This window comes from Notolepis coatsorum, assembly GCF_963971535.1.
Source record: "Notolepis coatsorum genome assembly, chromosome: 19".
NCBI classification, from domain to species: Eukaryota; Metazoa; Chordata; class Actinopteri; order Aulopiformes; family Paralepididae; genus Notolepis; species Notolepis coatsorum.
In genome coordinates this window covers 23,621,063-23,639,566 of record NC_140183.1, presented here as the reverse complement: position 1 = coordinate 23,639,566, position 18,504 = coordinate 23,621,063, and the positions used below count along the sequence as shown (strand labels likewise).

The 18,504-nt window shown below is 44.9% G+C and overlaps 1 protein-coding gene across 2 annotated transcripts in view; it reads right to left on the bottom strand.

Moving 5' to 3' along the window:
• Window positions 1-18,504, bottom strand: part of ibtk (inhibitor of Bruton agammaglobulinemia tyrosine kinase) — a 107,754-nt gene that overhangs the window by 9,976 nt on the left and 79,274 nt on the right. For both annotated transcript variants that reach the window (XM_084335796.1, XM_084335797.1), the window contains exons 24-27: window positions 17,077-17,168; window positions 16,841-16,927; window positions 12,237-12,434; window positions 9,731-10,075 (exon numbers count right to left, since the gene is read on the bottom strand). In XM_084335796.1, the coding sequence (XP_084191922.1) occupies window positions 9,731-10,075; window positions 12,237-12,434; window positions 16,841-16,927; window positions 17,077-17,168 (722 nt within the window). The remainder of the gene's footprint in view (window positions 1-9,730; window positions 10,076-12,236; window positions 12,435-16,840; window positions 16,928-17,076; window positions 17,169-18,504) is intronic.

The following is an 18,504-nucleotide window of genomic DNA, read 5'->3' as shown; positions in this document are numbered from 1 at the left end:
GCATCACAACCCAGCCACGGTCAGTTACCGTGAGGAAGAGAGCACTCAGTCTGTCTGACCACAACACTGAGTCGCACTCTCTCTCCCTCGTGAGAAGAGATACATTGGACAAGTCTGAGGTCGCTTTCACATATAGTTTTGGTGGACTCTGTGCGGTTCTGGTGGTGAAGTTGCAACATTGTTGCATTCTTCATTTGGTTCGCCTGCGTTCACATAGCAATCTGTGAGGCGCACCGAACTATCTGAACAATGTCACGCGGTCGAAAAGGGCGCTCGTCTATTGGACAGTGGAAATGTGTGTGGCTGCGAGCCCGTGTGCGCGCGCGCGCGCGTGTGTGTGTGTCTGTGTGTGGACTGCGAGCTCTGTCTGACTCCAGATCAGCGGAGGAGAGTTGTTCTATTGAAGCCGATTACCACCATCCTCTCGCTAAACAACTTGTACACCACGTTGTTATATATATATAATAATAACAATATAATAAGCCACGTTTTTTCTTCCTTCTTCCCAAGATGCACAGTTAGATATATAGATATATAGATAGATAGAGAGATAGATGCAGTGTGCTTGTTTTGCATTGAATGCTGCGAGCAGTGGTAATAAGCACTTCCTATATTTGGTTCGTGTTTGGTCCGATGAAGCGAAGCGAGACCTACGTTTTCAGGCGGACCAGAGTTCGCCTGTTTGGTCTGGCGGACCGAGTTCGACCGCATTCACACAAACCCGAAAAACCGGACTATCTAATTCTGGTCCGATAATCCGGACCAAACAGCCCCTGTGTGAAAGCGACCTGAGAGTAGTTCTGTCACTACTTCCCCTTTCTCCTCTGCCTCTCGACATGAAAAAGCAGAAGAGGTGCTGACCCTATCAGATCCTCTGAACCTACAGGAGCCACTGGATTGCTCCATACTTGCAGGGCAGACCCGAGCTCTGTGTGCATGAGTTAGTGTGTGTGTGTGTGTGTGTGTGTGTGTGTGTGTGTGTGTGTGTGTGTGTGTGTGTGTGTGTTTCCCCAACTTGTGGGGTCAAAAACTCCTACTGGAAACATGTTACTTGTTAGAACTGTTTCATCGACCTCATTAGGAAAAGGCTTAGTTTTAGAGTTAATCAATGAATCATTTTTATGTGCATTAAGTGCAAAATCACCATGCAGCATGGTCCCAGGAACAGAAAAAAACAGAGAGAATACATTAGGACAAAACACAACAAATAAAACAACAATAAATATAAAATAAAAGTTTAACAACCAGATCAATGTTGAAAAGGCGTCAACCCTTTGGTTGCCGGGAACGAAGATTCTCGTTTCTGTGTAGTTTTTCCTTTTTTTCTATATTAACACTTTTGCGGCCACTGGGGCCCGTCTAATATAATGGTTGAGGGCCAGCTTTTGTAAACAAACGTGTGGCTTTTTGTACAGCTAAATCTATACTTTATAGTATTGCTATCTGTCCATTCTCATTGTCAATTGAGTGCATAAACCGTCCCTTCAAAATGTCTTAAAGAAAAACAAATGCATCAATAGGTTCTCATTTTATAGCGCCGTGAATATAAGCTTCATAGCGGATTTGGTCTAGTATATTTTCTGGAAGGCTAGTTATAGAGCTAATAGCTGCTAACGTTATATCCAATGGCATTTCCGTTTTACAGATGCTACAGAAATAACTCAAACTGCATATGATCCGGACGATCCCAAAGCATGTATGCATGAAAGGGGGGGGGGGGGCGGGGGACGTCGTTTATTATTATTATTGATTACCAATAACCGTGTTCGTCTAAGTAGCCACATACGCTGGTCGGCTGGTTGAGTATCATAGCAAGCTCTGATCGGGCTGTAATTTACGTGAAAAAGATCTTACCATGAGCTGGTAGGATCCCCCCGAGCATTTCCCCGTTCACAATCGCCATCTGGTAGATCGATATATCCATTGGCTGATGATAAATCCCCTTATTGCATGGTGAAATATGCGATTCGAAACGTAATCCAAGCTACAGGCTGCATATCCAGAATTGTGCTACTGAAAACACCATTGAAAGACAACAAAGAGACTTCCCACGGATATCTCCGTGATTCTGTCCACAACGCATGGATTCAAAAGCCGGATATATCTGTGCTTCGTCCCCAATGTGTTAATATCCTATTCCATGTCACAAGCTGTATTTTGCATGGAAAAGGCATATTGGGACTCAGAAGGTGCAGTACCGGCCAGATCCTGGTAGTGGCGCTGTCAAGAATGCAGTAACCCCTGTTGCAGACATGGTGTCACACTGTTTACGCTCCGGGCGGACTTTTCTGTTAGCCTGAAGCGAGGGCTTCACCAGATCGCATGGAATACTTTTTGGGACGCCGGATTCATTATGCTGTATAAGGTTATGGCGTGTGCCAAATGGACTTATGATCTACCAGATGGATGGCGATCAAATAATTGGAAAATTGTTTTTGGAATCCAACCGGCCAAAGGTAAGAGCAATTTGAGGTCAATTTCTGCTTGATCGTGCAAGGATTTCATAGCCATACCCCAGATAACGTGTATGTTGTGATAATAACGAATGCCGTTATTGGCAATCAATTAATCACAAATGACCCCCCCCCCCCTTTCATGCATTCATGATGGAACATAATACCGATCATATGCATTTGGATTTTTAACTGCAGCGTGTGTAGGGATAAATAGCCTCACAGGAATTATCCCAGATCATTCCGATATAACACTCATATTCACCACTGTATAAAACGGGAACGTATCGATGGAAAAATTATTTCTTTATGGCATATTGAACGGAAGTTTCATACAGTCAATTGACAATGATATTGGATCCATAGCTATAATATAAAATATCGGTTTAGCTTAGGGCTGGGCGATATGACGATATTATATAAATATCGGGTACAGTTCATTAACGATACACTTTTTAAACGTATCGTGGATATCGTGATGTTTTGCCCAAGAGGCTTGTGTCGTCAATCTGGTCCACACGTTGACACTTTTGAACAGCGCCGCCCCACACACACACTACTGCATCAAAAGTGACTACTTATGATAACAAAGGCATTCGTTTTGTGGCATTAACGTTATAATAATAATAATGCAGGACCTGTTCAGAGGTCTCTATATAGTTACACTTTCAATAACATCAGCGTATTTACATAGTGCCGACCGAGGTCGACCTAGATATAGCAAGCTCGTTCATATCTCAGCCCGTGCTGACTCAGTTGTGCCCATTCTGCGGTCTGTTAATAACGTTTTCAATCAGACAGATGTATGGAAAGGCTTTTATTATAACATCCGTTGAAGTAAAATCATTATGCCTCCAGTCGTTTAGTCCTTCTGCGGAGCTAAAAGCTAAACGTCGGCCGCGGCGAGCTGCCATTGTTATTGTCATTGAGCTCTCCAATGGCGGAAGTAAAAAATAAATACGCGCTTTCCGATTGGTGCTAAGAACAGCAGGGCGGGTGCAAGCGATGTGACGTAATTGGCAGACGCGACTGTCAATCAAAATGATTCTGTTTGCCGACTGAATGAATGAGAACGTTATTAAAAGATTGCAGCATGGGTACAAATAATACAGTACAGCTCAATACAACAACAGTCAACAGCGGACTGGAGGATGCAGACCAGAGAAAGACTTTCGTCTTGTTTACATCAGGGTCCCCCATTTTCAATTCATCATATTTCATATCTAAATCATATAATATCTCATTGCTAAATATATGCAATATATAATCTAATAATCCAATAATCTAAATCTAATATATAATATAAAAATGCTAAATGCATGGGTATTTTATTTTGTCTTTAATGTTAGCTTGCAAACTCAAATACTGTCTTGGTAAGCCTCATAATGAATTTTGGGGAAAAAAAGAAAAACATCGTGATGCGTATCGTGTATCGCCGAAAGGTCAGAAAATATCGTGATATCATATTTAGGCCATATCGCCCAGCCCTAGTTTAGCTCTACAAACAATGTGACGCACAGTGAATTTGTAATGGGAAGCTGGCCTGACAAGAGCGGGCCCCATCTAATGGCCGGCACCCAGTGTGTTAACAAGGTGATAGACCAGACAAAAGACTAGGGTAACTGTAAGGTGATGGACCAGACAAAAGACTAGGGTAACTGTAAGGTGACTGATCAGACAAAAGACTAGGGTAACTGTAAGGTGATGGACCAGACAAAAGACTAGGGTAACTGTAAGGTGATGGACCAGACAAAAGACTAGGGTAACTGTAAGGTGATGGACCAGACAAAAGACTAGGGTAACTGTAAGGTGACTGATCAGACAAAAGACTAGGGTAACTGTAAGTTGACGGACCAGACAAAAGACTAGGGTAATGGAAGAACATGAGCTATTTTCCAGAAACTATGAACTATACATGATGACAATTAACGATTAAACTCTTAAGCCCGATATTGATAAAGATTTATTTCACGTCACAAATTCATTAATTCCATTTAGATAGCGATTTTCTAGACACTCAAAGCGCTCCACACAATGTAGGGTGGAAATTGCCTCCTTCACCACCACAAATAGATCAATACAGTCCGTATTAAGTGATGTTGCGTTTCTTTTTCAAATGTAGCCAAGAGTAAATACCCTAACCCTATGAAAACAGCAGTCAAAGTGTATATTTTCAGCACGTTTGTTTACCAATGATTTTAAGTGTTATTAGCGAAATGTCCTAAAACTACACTACGCCGCCGACTGAAGTCAAACCATTTTTCTCGTAGATATATTGATGTGATTTTCATGTTTTTTATCTCACGGGTCGAACAAACCTCAACGTTATTGTCATAAAATACAACGTAACGGTATTTTGTTTCTTTACCTTTCTGTGAACGTCTAGAAGGAAAAAAAACGCGTCACAATCCGGTAGAAAATGGCGTCTAATTAAGCAATAATACACGAGAACCAGTGGAATATCAGGAATATTGCCACGGCTGTTATGCGCCCGCAGCCACGAGAGCGAAGCTCGAGTGACCTAGGCCTCACAGAGTGACAATATTCCTGATATTCCACTGGTGAACCGAGTGAAGACGGGAGTGAAGACGGGGGTGAAGACGGGGGTGAAGACGGGGGTGAAGACGGGAGTGAAGACGGGGGTGAAGACGGGGGTGAAGACGGGAGTGAAGACGGGGGTGAAGACGGGGGTGAAGACGGGGGTGAAGACGGGAGTGAAGACGGGGGTGAAGACGGGAGTGAAGACGGGAGTGAAGACGGGGGTGAAGACGGGGGTGAAGACGGGGGTGAAGACGGGGGTGAAGACGGGGGTGAAGACGGGGGTGAAGACGGGGGTGAAGACGGGGGTGAAGACGGGGAGTGAAGACGGGAGTGAAGACGGGAGTGAAGACGGGAGTGAAGACGGGGAGTGAAGACGGGAGTGAAGACGGGGGTGAAGACGGGGGTGAAGACGGTGAGTGAAGACGGGGGTGAAGACGGGAGTGAAGACGGGGGTGAAGACGGGAGTGAAGACGGAGGTGAAGACGGGGGTGAAGACGGGGAGTGAAGACGGGGGTGAAGACGGGAGTGAAGACGGGGGTGAAGACGGGGGTGAAGACGGGGGTGAAGACGGTGAGTGAAGACGGGGGTGAAGACGGGAGTGAAGACGGGAGTGAAGACGGGGGTGAAGACGGGGGTGAAGACGGGAGTGAAGACGGGAGTGAAGACGGGGGTGAAGACGGGGGTGAAGACGGGAGTGAAGACGGGGGTGAAGACGGGAGTGAAGACGGGGGTGAAGACGGGAGTGAAGACGGTAGTGAAGACGGGGTGAAGACGGGGAGTGAAGACGGGGAGTGAAGACGGTGAGTGAAGACGGTGAGTGAAGACGGGGGTGAAGACGGGGGTGAAGACGGGGGTGAAGACGGGGAGTGAAGACGGTAGTGAAGACGGTAGTGAAGACGGGGGTGAAGACGGGGGTGAAGACGGGGGTGAAGACGGGGAGTGAAGACGGTAGTGAAGACGGGGGTGAAGACGGTGAGTGAAGACGGGGAGTGAAGACGGGGTGAAGACGGGGGTGAAGACGGGAGTGAAGACGGGAGTGAAGACGGGGGTGAAGACAGGGAGTGAAGATGGGGGTGAAGACAGCAGCCCTGGGAGCTTATCCAGGGCGTCAGGGACCGTGGCTCCAAGGAAGCAGCGTGTGGCTGAATTAAAAAAGCAGAGATCCCCGACGTTGAGTCCCCAACTGTTAGTGTGGTAAAGGGAACGGGGGAGAAGACAATTGTGATGGGGCAACGACATCGGGTGTCTTGCCAGAGTCTCTTGCAATGGCATCCTTCAGGATTCTGCCACACTAGATACAAATTGCAGCAACCATCTTGCATCTATTCAATGTATTTGGTGCTTTTCCATTCAAAATGGTGTATACTAATCTTATTTTTATCCAAAATATCTTTATAATACTGCTGCAAGGAATCATTTTAGATTAATTTGCATATAAATACATTTACATTTAGTCTTTTAGCTGACGCTTTTATCCAAAGCGACTTACAAGTTCTGTACGACTAGTCATCAGGAAGGGCACAACTCTATCAGCTGAGTAACAATGTTCATCAAAGTGTTGAGTGCTACAGTGTAGGTTAGTATATTAGGACAAGTGCATGATAGTAAGGTTAGTTAGGGTTCGATTTTTTTTTTAATTTCAGATAATGGTTGAAGAAGTGAGTCTTTAGTCGACGGCGAAAGATTGGACGGGTTTCGGCTGTCCTAACTGGGGTGGGTAGTTCATTCCACCATTGTGGGGCAAGGACTATACATATGTACATTAACAATGTTACAATGTCTGTATATCACTGACAACAGTATGGTAAAAATCCACACCTTTGTATGGATCCATGACAGTGTACCTTAATATTGGGTTTACCTCCCAGCGCATAGCAATTATTCTACCATATTTCACTTCAACATGTAATTGTATCCAGGCTGTTGGATCCCAGCAGAAGGATTTCGCTTTCTTTTTTTGTTTGGTATAATGCTGGGATCAGCCTTCACAAATTCAGCCAGATTTAGATATTTCCAGCATTGTGCTCGATTAGGAACGGGCGTCTTTACCCCTTGCAGTCTGACATCATCACAGACCAGCGATGTGGGGACTGAGACGCCCCACGGCAACCTGGCCCAAAGTCTAGCATGTTCACATTTCACATTGCAAAGTGTTCTTTGACATTGGACAGAAATTAGTCCAAACCAAACCGCTCCTCCCCGATCCCTGGACTGCATGTCAAGACGCCATGTGGCAATGTGTGTGGGACAAAAAGTACACCCAGTCTCCCGGCCAAAGACAATTTTATGATGCCATGATGATGATAATAATCTAATCTGATGAGTCTCCCCACAACAACAACGTGACTTCAGTGGGGTTTCACTGGACAGCTTCCGACATTTAACCATGATGGGATGCACCTCACGTCTCCACCTCCGGTACAGTCCCACCCACCATACATTCTGATTGGCTTGAGGAGTTCCAACGTGTCCTCGTGCTATCCAGCTTTTTGCACTCAAAGTCCTGTTCTGATGGAGAACTATGGGGCAAGTCTGCAGGGTTTCTACTGAACGTCCTGTTCTGATAGAGAACTATGGGGCAAGTCTGCAGGGGTTCTACTGAACGTCCTGTTCTGATAAGAGAACTATGGGGCAAGTCAGCAGGGTTTCTACTGAACGTCCTGTTCTGATAAGAGAACTATGGGGCAAGTCAGCAGGGTTTCTACTGAACGTCCTGTTCTGATGGAGAACTATGGGGCAAGTCTGCAGGGTTTCTACTGAACGTCCTGTTCTGATAAGAGAACTATGGGGCAAGTCTGCAGGGGTTCTACTGAACGTCCTGTTCTGATAAGAGAACTATGGGGCAAGTCTGCAGGGTTTCTACTCAACGTCCTGTTCTGATGGAGAACTATGGGGCAAGTCTGCAGGGTTTCTACTGAACGTCCTGTTCTGATAGAGAACTATGGGGCAAGTCTGCAGGGTTTCTACTGAACGTCCTGTTCTGATGGAGAACTATGGGGCAAGTCTGCAGGGTTTCTACTGAACGTCCTGTTCTGATAGAGAACTATGGGGCAAGTCTGCAGGGTTTCTACTAAACGTCCTGTTCTGTATGCTCACGGTCACCTTACAAAGGGCAAAATATAAAATATGGATGATAAAAATGTGATACAAAATATCCATTACATTATCCAAAAATAATAAATAGACAGTCTCAGACACACTGGTAGAGACTGGGGGAAAAGGTTAAAGTTCATGTCAAGATTAAGGTTAGAAGCAGAATTAGAGTGAGGTTAAGGTTAGGGAATAGGAAGTCTTGATAACAGCATGGTGTGTGTGTGTTGCTGATGCTTTAAAAAAAGAATTGCAGCAGCACAGTGCCATCAAGTGGAGAACAGTGGTAATACACAGAGTGGGTCTCGCTCTATAGAGACATAACTCTGGCCTGGCTGCCAGTTTGTGTGTGTGCGTGTGCATGTGTGTGTGCTTGAGCCTCTCCATGCCCATGTTCCATTCCAAAAGGGCTCATCCCTAAGACCTACTCAGGAACCTGTTGAGTTAACGGATGCCAAAGGCACTGGGCTGTGCAACGACCAGCCAGGTTGTCACACTTTGGAATTCCCTGAACAGTGGTCACTAGTAGGGAGGCACCGATCCAAAAATGTTCAGTCCCGATGCGGATACCTGGGCTTTGGGTATGAGCCAATACAGAGTACCGATCCATTACTTTTAATGAACAGTATAGACTTTGACCCGGAGGGCACAAGACCGGAGAGGATAGGAGGAGCTTTTCGTCGACGACCTATGTTCCTTTGGGAATTTAAAGGCCTAAGTAAGTAAGTAAGTAAGTAAGTAAGTAAGTAAGTAAGTAAGTAAGTAAGTAAGTAAGTAAGTAAGTAAGTAAGTAAGTAAGTAAGCAAGCAAGCAAGCAAGCAAGCAAGCAAGCAAGTAAGTAAGTAAGCAAGCAAGCAAGCAAGTAAGTAAGTAAGTAAGTAAGTAAGTAAGTAAGTAAGTAAGTAAGTAAGTAAGTAAGTAAGTAAGTAAGTAAGTAAGTAAGTAAGTAAGTAAGTAAGTAAGTAAGTAAGTAAGTAAGTAAGTAAGTAAGTAGTAAGCAAGTAAGCAAGCAAGCAAGCAAGCAAGTAAGTAAGTAAGTAAGTAAGTAAGTAAGTAAGTAAGTAAGTAAGTAAGTAAGTAAGTAAGTAAGTAAGTAAGTAAGTAAGTAAGTAAGTAAGTAAGTAAGTAATAATTAGACTTTGACCGTCATAGCTTTCTGGCATGTTAGACGGTTACTGGTAGCAGATTTTAGTGTGGGGGAAAATCCTCAGATACCAATATTCTGTTTCAGTATCAGTGCATCCCTAGTGGTCACCTGCTTCATCTCTTCGGAGACAGATTTCTGGCACATCCTTTAACTCCAATGTGTATGAGCATAACCATGTCTCTGTTTAAATATCATTATTGTGACGAGTGTTTCTTTATCATAATCAGTAACACCATCTGGACCCTAACAAGGAACATGAGGGTTTATATCTCAGGTACAAAGAATTCTGGGAAAATCCTTGGCTTCACATGCCATGTACTCTGCATGGACATCCAGTTTGCAGGTACAGTACATCTGCAGTGATCGAAGGATTGAACCCACACTAGTTGCAGATAGGGATGCATGGATCAAACAAGGCTGCTACCAGGATAAAACAAGGCTGATACCAGACATATACAGACATTCAAACATGTATAAAAGAAAGGCCTGTGTGTCTCACCCTGCTGGTCTCTCTGGCTCAGTGGGTTCAGCACATTTGAAGCTGACCCTCCTGGGAGTGTGGGTGGAGACCGCAGGCCCGCTAGCAGCCTGGACGCCAGAAGCCCCAGAGGTGACCCTCCTGGGAGCAGGGGTGGAGACCGCAGGCCCGCTAGCGGCCTGGACGCCAGAAGCCCCAGAGGTGACCCTCCTGGGAGCGGGGATGGAGACCGCAGGCCCGCTAGCGGCCTGGACGCCAGAAGCCCCAGAGGCCCCGGGGGGCCCTGCCTTGACCACCCAGCTCGCCTCCTCCGCCAAGAGATCCCGGAAGGAGCGAGAAGAGGGAGGTGACTGGACTGCGGTCGCCCTGGAGGAGGACAGGAGAATGTGGACAGGAAAGAGATCAGGAGGACTATTAGCATGAACTGGCACTGGGCTACGGAACCTCCACAGAACCGCAGAGACGGGAAGAATGAGCGCTTATTACATAACCTGGTATTCACCACACCAAGCTTCTCCTAAAGAATGCTTATTACGTAACCTGGTCTTCCTTCACCACACCAAGCTTCTCCTAAAGAGCGCTTATTACGTAACCTGGTCTTCCTTCACCACACCAAGCTTCTCCTAAAGAATGTGTCTGTGATGAGGAGACTCTTTCCACTGAGTGGCGGTAGGGGAAAATTCAGCTTTCCAACTGCCATTGAATCTCAAATGAGGAAGAAGCAGTGTTGACTTCTGGAACTCTATGGTCTACTGTGTAGGTAGGAACTACTCTCTAGATGTTTAAACTCTTTGGTCTACTGTGTAGATACTAGATAGGAACTACTCTCTAGATGTTTAAACTCTTTGGTCTACTGTGTAGATAGGAACTACTCTCTAGATGTTTAAACTCTTTGGTCTACTGTGTAGATACTAGATAGGAACTACTCTCTAGATGTTAAAACTCTGGTCTACTGTGTAGATACTAGATAGGAACTACTCTCTAGATGTTAAAACTCTGGTCTACTGTGTAGATACTAGATAGGAACTACTCTCTAGATGTTTAAACTCTTTGGTCTACTGTGTAGATACTAGATAGGAACTACTCTCTAGATGTTTAAACTCTTTGGTCTACTGTGTAGATACTAGATAGGAACTACTCTATAGATGTTTAAACTCTTTGGTCTACTGTGTAGATACTAGATAGGAATTACTCACTAGATGTTTAAACTCTTTGGTGTACTGTGTAGATACTAGATAGGAACTACTCTCTACATCAGGAATTTTTCCCATAAAGATATATATCACGACATGTGAACAACAGTATGTACAAATCACAAGATAAATATTCAAATTGCTGTTCATCACATTGAACTGCATGATAATGTTTTTTTTTTTTTAATCTACTTTTTCTCCCCATTTTCTATTTTTCTCCCTTCCCCAATTTCGTATTGTCCAATTCTACCCTCCCGTCTCGAACGTTGGTAGGCCATGCCTCCCACAAGCCGGCTGCAATGTGGACGAAGCCTTGCATCACGTGTCCCCTCCGGTACTCGAGGAGGCAGCCGTCGCATCTTTTCACCTGCACAGCGGCGAGGGTCTGCGTGGGAGGGACGAGTCTATACTTTCCGTAGCCGCATTTCTGGCAGAAACGTTTCTGGTCATGTGACATGTGCGCCCAATAGCGTGACGAGTTGTGTCTTTGCCCATTTCCACGTCAAACAGCCTGCAAACTACCTGGCGTTCTATCGCCATGCTCTAAGACAAACTCTAACCTTAACCAACTTCGAAAGAGTGCCTAAGCTTAACCGTCGAAAGAACTTGCCTAACCTTAACCAACTTCGAAGATTGCCTAAGCTTAACCAGTGTATAAACTGACGTCGGCCAATCAGAGAGTGTCTGCCAGAAATGCGGCTACCTTTGGTAGAAATGCGGGAGGGACACGCCGCCCCCGTTGCTTCCTGATTCTACTGCGCAGGCGCACCAACCGACCTGTAGGAGTCGCTGTCCACAACGTCCGATCCCCACCCACCAGCTTCCCACCCCCTAATACTGGCAATTGTATAAGTATGAACGACCAGCCAAGCTGGTAGCAACGCAGAGAGCTGGGCTCGAACCCAGCATCTCCTGCGTTGGTGGCGAGCGCCTTGCCCACTGCGCCACCTAGCCGCACAAACTGCATGATAATGTAAAGTGTGATATGAAGATCTCATTTGGAGGGACATTTTTGTCCATATTTATGTAGTTGCTATCATTCATTTAGATGACAGAATTGTGCACAATGATATTATCACAACATTCTAATTTCATCACAATATGATAAACTATAATATAAAACTATTGCCCAACCCTAGTCATGATCTCCCATATTCACATGATGGCCATTTTGCTATGTGATGCTCAGGCTGGGAAAGGAACTGGCTGTTGTGTAAAACTCAATCACTGAAACGTGGGGACAGGGTGGAAAGGAGCCCAACCTGAGCATGACATTAGGGCAACATGGGTGACTGTGTGCATATGGTCCACTGAGCTACAGAGTAGCTTCTCACCAGGCCTTGCCGCTGCTCTTGGGCGGCGTGGCGGCAGGGGGTGGTCTGACGGCAGGGGGTGGTGTGACGGCAGTGGGTGGTTTGGACACAGAAGGAGACGACACCTCCTTGGTTGCCAACGCCATCATCTTCCTCTGTTTCTGAGACAGCTTCAGGGGAACAGGAGAGTGCTTGCTGCTACTACTGCTGCTGACGACACTAGAGAGTGGGACAGATTATACATTAGTATCACTTTCTCTCATTTACCAGGGTAGGTTCACAGAGTACGGGTGTTCTTTTTCAGCAACGCCCTGCTTCACACTCACACAGTACAACCACAGTCTGACACTGTTGACCACTAGGAGCTGCCCAGTACAACCAGTCTGACACTGTTGACCACTAGGAGCTGCCCAGTACAACCAGTCTGACACTGTTGACCACTAGGAGCTGCCCAGTACAACCACAGTCTGACACTGTTGACAATTAGGAGCTGCCCAGTACAACCACAGTCTGACACTGTTGACCACTAGGAGCTGCCCAGTACAACCACATTCTGACACTGTTGACCACTAGGAGCTGCCCAGTACAACCACATTCTGACACTGTTGACCACTAGGAGCTGCCCAGTACAACCACATTCTGACACTGTTGACCACTAGGAGCTGCCCAGTACAACCACAGTCTGACACTGTTGACCACTAGGAGTTGCCCAGTACAACCACAGTCTGACACTGTTGACCACTAGGAGCTGCCCAGTACAACCACAGTCTGACACTGTTGACCACTGACCAGCTCCACTGGAGCAGTTGGGGGTTAAGTGCCCATTTCACACCCAGAGTTTTCCTTCTGTTTGGGGGATGGACCCGGCGACCTTCCGGGTCACAAGCCCTGCTTCTCTAACCGTTAAGTCCAATGCACACGGCGGGCGACCGACGTCGCCTGGCGATGCGATCGTCTGTCGCTCAACGACAATCGCTTAGTGCCCCACACCAGACCGTTCACAGGTATAATGAGCTGTGTGTCGCTCTGTTTAGCTGGGGGGTGTTTCCCCCCAGGAGATATGAGAGGGCGGACCGGACGTTAGGTTGTCGTGAAGCAAGCATATTAGCAGGTAGCTGTGTTGTGCATTACGAGGGAAGTATTAACCTGTAAAAACCCATATTGAGCTGGAATTAAACCACCATATACCAATACAACCTCTCCTCATTCTTCCTGACATTACTGCATGACTGATCGCTACAATACGTTCACTACCACCGATTGGACAAGTATTGTTATGGACCTGCTGAGAGAGAATGTTTTTTTCACGGAAGACGCAAACTGTCTGTTCTCAACCATCATTTTCTTTGGACAATAAACCTTACAAACTACATCAGCTGCAGCCTGGACATTAAACTCTGTCAACATCCACAACTTCTTTTGTTACCCGAGTATAAAAACATCTAGTAGGTGCATCGTGGCGCATTGTCAATTTATTAGTTAATGACAAGCAGCCACTATAGCTTCTCCAACTAACGTTATTTATTTAAATTGTTCCTGTTAATAATAATTAACATAAGTAGCATGGTAATAATACGTAGGTTATTGATCAATGAATGTATTGATAAATTAATTTATATTACAAATGATACACCAGTAGAAGTCATGTTAATTTCCTCATTGTCCTTGCTGTGTCGCCTGCCGTCGCCTCAAAAAATAGGATCGAGGCGATATTTAGCCAGGCGACAGAAGTTGCTGGGCGATCGTCGCTCGAAAATCTCCTGCCGTGTGGGTTCTCTCATTCATAACAATGGATGCGATACAATTGTGTCGGTCGGCTCGCAAAAAAAGTCTTCGCCTGGCAAAAATCGCCCACCATGTGCATTGGACTTTAGGCCCCGCTGCCCCTCATCATGTCTGGTTGTACAGCTTCACTCAGCTGGAGCTTCAATGGTGAGCTTGGCCATAACTGGTGTGTTATGCAAAACTAGACCCATTTTTTGCCTGATGGATAAGAGGTTAATATGACACTCGGCTTTAATATGATAGATACATTTGACTATTTATTAGGCTGGTTTTTAGACCACTTTTACCATGGTAAGTAAAAAGATTTCTATACTATTATGTAGGGGTGGGGGGGGGAAACGATACGTAGTAGTATCGAGATACTTTGCGTGGCGATACTGTATCGATATAGGGACGCCAAGTATCGATATTTAATTATTCATTAAAAAAATACTTTCATAAGGAAGTTGCATTGTTCATTTCAATACCTGTAATAGTACAGTAGTCCACACACACGTGTGCATTCAGTTAAGTTGGAATATGACTGTAATACAAACAGTTCAGTTTGTCAGGTACATGCAACACAGATTACAGTGTTGACATCTGTCTGCTTGAGAAAATCCCATGTTCTGCAATAGAAATGATTGAAGTGAGATGAACAGACTGAACTTTATTTTATTAGATAAAACATGTTGACAAAGTTTTACTTTGCAGTTGAAAAAAGGTAATAAATCGCAATATTAATATCGCAATGCTCAGCATATCTCAATATATTTAGTATCGCAATACTATCGTATTGTGACTCAAGTATCGTGATAGTATCGTATCGTGAGGCCTCTGGTGATTCCCACCCCTACTATTATGTCTATATGACTACCTACTATGCTAATGTCTATACTATTATGCACTCAAGTCTGTAGTACTCAAGTCCGACACTGTTTGAGGAACAATGTTACTCAGCTGAAAGAGTTGTACCGTTCCTGCTGACTTTACATTTACATTTAGTCATTTAGCTGACGCTTTTATCCAAAGCGACTTACAAGTTCTGTACGACAAGTCATCAGGAAGGGTACAACTCTATCAGCTGAGTAACAATGTTCATCAAAGTGTTGCGTGTTACAGTGTAGGTTAGTTTATTAGGACAAGTGCATGACAGTAAGGTTAGTTGGGGTTAGATTTTTTCTTTTTCATTATTTCAGATAATGGTTGAAGAAGTGCGTCTTTAGTCGACAGCGAAAGATTGGACGGGATTCGGCTGTCCTAACTGGGGTGGGTAGTTCATTCCACCATTGTGGGGCAAGGACTGAGAATAGGCGGCTTCTCTTTGATGACCCTCCCGGAGCTTGGATAGGAGTAGGTCTGAGGCGGCCAGAAGATGCAGAGCGTAGGGGTCTTGAGGGTGTCGTACATAACTTGTAAGTCGCTTTGGATGAAAGCGTCAGCTAAATGACTAAATATAAATGTACTTTATTGACGGCCATTTTTGCCAGGAAGCCATTTTATTATTTAGTATTATTGCACAATCAAAGCGAGCATGGCCACCCGCATTTCACTGTATGCCCTGGTATGTACACAGTATGTGACAAATAAACCTCTTGAATCTTGAATTTGGTTACGTCTTGGTGTGCCGCATTCAGACCCAATGGAGCTTGTGTCTGGTTCCATGGGTCTGACGTGTCATTGTGATCATTCATGAATGTAGATCTGAACGGTCATCAATTCCATGTCTATGATTGACAACTATGATAACAAACTATCATTACACATAGAGGCAAATCTTTCCTGTGACAAAATGGCATCCAATGTAATAAAAAAAAGTCAACCAACGAACTAGATTCTTGTACCGGATCTCCTCTCTGGTAAACAAGAATACCCTGAAGACTCTGGCAGGAGCACTCATTCAAGGGTACTACGACTATGCTTGCACCTCATGGTACCAAAGCACCTCAAAGGCGCTAAAAACAAGATTACAAACATCACAAAACAAACTGGTCAGACTACTACTTGACCTTACCCCCAGAACCCACCTCACCCCTGCCCACTTTGACAACCTAGGATGGCTTAGAGTAGACGACAGAGTACAGCAACTTGCAATGGGCCTGGTCTACAAGATACACTATACGACTAAGGTACCCATGTACATGTCAAAATACTTCCCAAAGGTCAGTGAATACCACAACCACTACACCAGAGGAAGCTCAACAAATCATGTTAAACCCAGATTCGGCTCAAACAAGGGACTAAACACGTTTCGCAATTATGCCACATCAATGTGGAACGCCCTACCCAAAGCTGTAAAGGAATGTGAATCCCTACCCACATTCAAAACCGCTCTTAATGAGCACCTACGGAAGGCTGCAATTCGAAACTGGCCACCGTAAATGCCTAAACCCCCCACCACCTCCTAATAGACAGTCTCCTCCCCACCGTATGTATATTTCTCTCCCACCCACCCACCCCCTGCAAATGTACAGTATCCACCCCACCGTATGTATATTTCTCTCCCACCCACCCACCCCCTCCTAATGTACAGTCCCCTCCCCATCATATGTATATACTCAGGATCTATGGGTAACAGTACTGTATATTTGAATACCGTTGAATACCGTTTATGTCACAAATGTATCAGTACTAAATACCTGTATGTCCCTATGCCATAAATGTCATGTATGTTGTGTATGTCATAAATGTCGATATGAATTGAAAATGGGGGACCCTGATGTAAACAAGACAAACGTCTTTCTCAGGTCTGCATCCCCTTAACAATTGTGTGTATTGAGCCGTACTGTATTGTACCCATTCTGCAATCTGTTAAATAAAGTTTTCATTCATTCATTCACGTGACAAAACAATGATCGTACCTTCCAGGGCTTTTAGGAGTGGCTCCAAGGGAGCTGGCCTCCATGTCCATGATGGCTCTCAGGTCCAGCACTGGAGGGCAAGGAGGACTGGAGAGGGAGATGACACACGTGACACATCAGTCACACATGACACAAAGTCACACATCAGTCACACATGTTTGAACAGTAATTGTATTATTAAATCGTATTGCCTAGGAGTAAAGAGAAGATCAGGAGAAGACGTCCTGAGGTCTCACCTGGCTGGGACCTTGGGGATGGGTTCAGGAGCAGAGGTCCGAGGGGGCGTAGGGATACTGGCCTTCTGCCTCTGACTGCCTGCTTTCTCATCCTGTACATAACCAATATTTATATAAATAATTTTTATGAAAATGTACTGAATATAATATATTCATTCAATATATATTTAGTTGGGACCAGCTGGTTGATTGGTTGGTCCACAAAAGCGTCCCCACACTGTAGTGTAGCAGCCACAGCAATTGGGCATGGAGGTTGTGTGTGTGTGTGTGTGTGTGTGTGTGTGTGTGTGTGTGTGTGTGTGCGCGTGTATGTGTGTGCGTGTATGTGTATGTGTGTGCGTGTATGTGTATGTGTGTGTGTGTGTGTGTTTAGTTTATTAGGATCCCCATTTGCTACGGCATTGCAGCAGCTATTGTTCCTGGGGTCCACCCAGGAAACTATAAAAGAAGGAAGGGTCATCACGTCACAGTGTAGTGCGCGTATGCACAATCACATTGGTGCAAAGTGTGGAAACGTTCAGTTTGACCAACATTGAGTTGAATGGGATTAGCCATCTCGTCATTTAAACAGGTCATTATTACCTCGGATGTCAGAATTAGGGATGCACGATATTGATTTTTTGACACAGATACCGATAACTTTATGCTCCTCAAGCCGATACCGATATTTATTGTATTATAATATTTTTTTTAACTGTATATATATATATATATATATATATATATATTTTTTTTTTATCAATTTTTTTTTTATTTTTAGTATTTATAAGCTCCGACGTCATCGGTACTGCTATCGGTACTCGAGAAATTATGGAGGTTTTTTTTGAGGAATTTAAACGTCGCAAACTAATCTTGTTGGCAGTTGTATCTCTCCTGACTGTGTTTCTGCCTGCGCGGGGAGCTCTGTGCTCTCTGCCTGCTGTGCTCTCTCCTCTCTTCCTCTCCCACACACACACACACACACACACACACACACACACACACACAGAGACGGGTGCTGCGCTGCCGAGTAGACAGCTCTGCTCTCATAATGGCGGACAGAACGAAATGTTCAAAAGTCTGGGTCTATTTTACTAAAGTCGATGCTGACAACGCTCGTTGCCACAAGTGCAACAAGACATTTGCCAGTAATGTATAAGCGCTGGTACTTGTCAATGTGGCTGGCGGGGAGATAACGTTAGCTCCGAGTAGAGTAATGGCTGACAATCCGGAGGTAAATAAACGAACGAGAGCTTCTGATTGGTGGTAAGAAGAAGAGGTGGGTGCAAGCCGTGGGACGTAATTGGCAGATCGACTGTCTGTCTCCGAATGTAACGTGACTACGTCACAGCCAAGAAAGGGAGCGCTGGATTTGTGAAAAACTCCCTGTTCCTAAACCACCTAAACCTAAACAGTGGTGTCAGGAGAACTGCCTCTCCCTGAACGTCA